Source organism: Oncorhynchus gorbuscha, linkage group LG24 (assembly GCF_021184085.1).
Source record: "Oncorhynchus gorbuscha isolate QuinsamMale2020 ecotype Even-year linkage group LG24, OgorEven_v1.0, whole genome shotgun sequence".
Taxonomy (NCBI): Eukaryota; Metazoa; Chordata; class Actinopteri; order Salmoniformes; family Salmonidae; genus Oncorhynchus; species Oncorhynchus gorbuscha.
The window spans coordinates 43,041,962-43,046,138 of NC_060196.1; the positions used below are offsets into that span (position 1 = coordinate 43,041,962).

The 4,177-nt window shown below is 45.5% G+C and overlaps 1 protein-coding gene across 5 annotated transcripts in view; it reads right to left on the bottom strand.

Annotated features, from left to right (window-relative positions):
• The window catches only part of pum1 (pumilio RNA-binding family member 1), a 46,258-nt gene that overhangs the window by 14,856 nt on the left and 27,225 nt on the right, over nt 1-4,177 (bottom strand). For all 5 annotated transcript variants that reach the window (XM_046325566.1, XM_046325563.1, XM_046325565.1 and 2 more), the window contains exons 11-13: nt 2,441-2,583; nt 2,038-2,176; nt 615-752 (exon numbers count right to left, since the gene is read on the bottom strand). In XM_046325566.1, the coding sequence (XP_046181522.1) occupies nt 615-752; nt 2,038-2,176; nt 2,441-2,583 (420 nt within the window). The remainder of the gene's footprint in view (nt 1-614; nt 753-2,037; nt 2,177-2,440; nt 2,584-4,177) is intronic.

The window sequence follows — 4,177 nt, forward strand, 5'->3', positions numbered from 1 at the left end:
GAGAGGGGTAGAGGTAGAGAGAGAGAGGGGTAGAGGTAGATAGAGAGAGGGGTAGAGGTAGAGAGGGGTAGGGGTAGAGAGAGAGAGGGGTAGGGGTAGAGAGAGAGAGGGGTAGGGGTAGAGAGTCTTTAAAATGTTCTTAACCTTTATTTAACTCTGAAGGTCAGTTTAGAACAAATTCTTATTAGCAATGACAGCCTACTGGGGAACAGTGGGTTAACTGCCTTGTTCAGGGCCCAGAACGACAGATTTTTACCTTGTCAGCTCAGGGATTCAATCCAGCAACATTTTTGGTTACTGACCCAACACTCTAACCACTAGGCTACCTGCCTCTAACCACTAGGCTACCTGCCTCTAACCACTAGGCTACCTGCCTCTAACCACTAGGCTACCTGCCTCTAACCACTAGGCTACCTGCCTCTAACCACTAGGCTACCTGCCTCTAACCACTAGGCTACCTGCCTCTAACCACTAGGCTACCTGCCTCTAACCACTAGGCTACCTGCCTCTAACCACTAGGCTACCTGCCTCTAACCACTAGGCTACCTGCCTCTAACCACTAGGCTACCTGCCACCCCACATGGAATGACAGTGTAAATGGAGGAGTGTGTTACCTGCTTGTGCAGCGGATGGAGAGATAATAACTGAGCCCGCGGGGGCCATGAGGCGTACGGGTCCGCCCCTAGATCCTGTGTTGACCACTAGCGCCCCCGTCTGGTCATAGTAGGCAGCTGGAGCCAGCATGGGATAGCCTGCAGAGAGAAACACGAGTGAGACCAGCATTTCTCAAACTCGGTCCTCGGGACCCCAAGGTGTGCACGTTTTAATCCCCCCCCCCCCCCAACACCACACAGCTGATTCAAAGCTTGATGATTAGTTGATCATTTGAACCAGCAGTGTAGTGCTGAGGCAAAAATCTAAACGTGCACCCTTGGGGTCCCGAGGACCTCGTTTGGGAAAACTTGTGTTTGAACTGTGTGTGTGTCTCAGAATGTCCATAAACCGGTAATTGCCGGCTTTTGGCAGATTAAAAAAACTAAAGGCCGATAAATAAAATTGTTGCTGGCGACAGGGATAGTGCTTTTTAATTAATTGAAATACAAATCAACGGAAAAACATTTGACAGTTATGATTATGGGTCTAACGGTTCATTTGCATAATTTTGTGGAATTAAATTGGAGCATGTGTATTTATCACATGCGCACAGCCTACAGAGCCTATTTTGAGCACAATAGAGCTGCTGGGGTGAAATGTGCTTTTATAAACCCAGTCATTGTGCAACAACTCTAAAATAAATAACTTATTCAAAACGGTTTTGATCACCACAATTAAAAAGCTACTATTTTTATTTCTCAACTGGTTTGCCTCCCATTCATGTGAAATAGGCAAGGATGGGCATGTTATCAGAGCGTCACCCACCGCTTTGCAATGTGAGCTGCAGACTGGGTGCATTTTGAAAACTGAACATTTCACTTCAAGGCATGTCTAACCTTGCTTAAAAGTAGCCTAGACCAAATCTGACCTTGGAAACATGGAGGCAATTACTTTATAAAGACTTCCTTTCATATTCCATTGAAACCAGCATTTCTCTTGGTTTTCCTATCACCTTTCTTTCTTTGTAGGGAAAAGCCAAACGCACAATCCTAGTCATATTAGCAAACCATCCTAGTTGTTGCACCTTTAGATTCTCCCTCTAAGTCTCTAGTAGAGATTTTCATCTCATCAGATGCACTGTTAAGAACAGTGTTTTCCCACAAATTGCATTTTGGAAAATGTTTGAAAATTGTCTACTTCATTACAGGAGTTGCATATTCTGTTTAGATTATGGTAATTAATCGAAATGTGATTTGTCATTCTGAGTACTGTCGGTGGACGACCTAATGGGTTACACACCCAATGCATATGGTTCAGGTACATTTCTGAAATGGCCGGTAAATTAAAATATTCCCGGGTTACGTTGCCTGGCGCAACAGAAACCTGGTGTGTGTATTTGTGCGTATGCAGGCACACGCATCTGAGTGTCTGTATGCTTCTCACCGGGCACGCCGGCCGCCAGCCCCTGTCCGAAGGCGAGCGCCGAGTTGACAGCTGCGGCGGAGATCAGCTGGTCATTCTGCTGACCCTGTGGACCTTGGCTAGGGGTCAGGGGTCTCTGGTTACCACCCCCACGCATTACCTAGGAAACACAGGATACACAAAGAAATAGTCAATAAGAGGGCAGAGGGTCTGAAACGGGTGTTATCCTTAGTAAAATGCCATGGACACAACGTGACTGGGCAAATAATGTGCATGTTTGCATCAATAATTACTCTATGCATGTTGAAACAATCTACAACCATAAAGTGGTGAGCATTGAAAGACAGGCAAAAAATGTCTGACAGAAGATTTATCTAATAGGAGAGCAGTTGAGGAGAGGTCTAGCCAATAGGAAGCCACTGACCTGTTGTTGGTTCTGCTGGTTCTGTCCTTGAGCCTGTTGATTGGCTGAGTTGTTGGCAGCTGCAGCCTGTTGCTGGAACAGATTGGCTGGATACACTCCCCATGGAGTCACCCCGTAGTACTGAGGAGGCATCACCGCTGGGCCTGAATACACACACGGTAAGTTGGTTGGCACATACAATGCCAGAAAAGTGGGTTCAATTCCTTGGAGTATGCATATGTAAAAAGTATGTACGCATGACTGCAAGTTGCTAAATGATACAGTTGAAGTCAGAAGTTTACATGCACCTTAGCCAAATACATTTAAACTCAGTTTCACAATTCCTGACATTCAATCCTAGTAAAAATGTCCTGTCTTAGGTCAGTTAGGATCACCACTTTCTTTTAAGAATGTGAAATATCAGAATAGTAGTAGAGAGAATTATATATTTCAGCTTTTATTTCTTTCATCACATTCCCAGTGAGTCAGAAGTTTACACACACTCAATTAGTATTTGGTAGCATTGACTTTAAATGGTTTAACTTGGGTAAAACGTTTCGGGTAGCCTTCCACAAGCTTGCCACAATAATTTGGGTGAGTTTTGGCCCATTCCTCCTGACAGAGATGGTGTAACTGAGTCAGGTTTGTAGGCCTCCTTGCTCGCACACGCTTTTTCAGTTCTGCCCACAAATTGTCTATAGCATTGAGGTCAGGGCTTTGTGATGGCCACTCCAATACCTTGATTTGTTGTCCTTAAGCCATTTTGCCACAACTTTGGAAGTATGCTTGGGGTCATGGTCCATTTGGAAAACCCATTTGCAACCAAGCTTTAACTTCCTGACTGATGTCTGGAGATGTTGCGTTAATATATACAAATAATTTTCCTGCCTCATGATGCCACTTATTTTGTAAAGTGCACCAGCCCCTCCTGCAGCAAAGCACCCCCACAACATGATGCTGGTCCAGCAACGGTGGGTTTGTGCCCATAGGCGAGGTCGTTGCTGGTGATGTCTGGTGAGGACCTGTCTTTCAACAGGCCCACAAGCCCTCAGTCCAGCCTCTCTCAGCCTATTGCGGACAGTCTGAGCACTGATGGAGGGATTGTGCGTTTCTGGTGTAACTCGGGCAGTTGTTGCCATCCTGTACCTGTCCCGCAGGTGTGATGTTCAGCTGTACCAATCCTGTGCAGTTGTTGTTACACGTGGTCTGCCACTGTGAGGACGATCAGTTGTCCGTCCTGTCTCCCTGTAGCTCCGTCTTAGGCGTCTCACAGTACGGATATTGCAATTTATTGCCCTGGCCACATCTGCAGTTCTCATGCCTCCTTATGCCTAAGGCACATGCCTAGGGCACATTCACACAGATGAGCAGGGACCCTGGGCATCTTTCTTTTGGTGTTTTTCAGAGTCAGGAGAAAGGCCTCTTTAGTGTCATAAGTTTTCATAAATATGACCTTAATTGTCTACCGCCTGTAAGCTGTTAAGTGTCTTAACGACCGTTCCACAGGTGCATGTTCAATTGTTTACAGTTCACTGAACAAGCATGGGAACAGTGTTTAAAACCTGTTGAGGCTAGGGGGCAGTATTTTCACTTTTGGATGAAAGGCCTGCCCAGAGTAAACGGCCTCCTACTCTTTCCCAGATGGAATATATGCATAGTATTATTACCTGTGGATAGAAAACACTCTGAAGTTTCTAAAACTGTTTGAATTATGTCTGTGAGTATAACAGAACTCATATGTGTCACGAACCGGCTCAA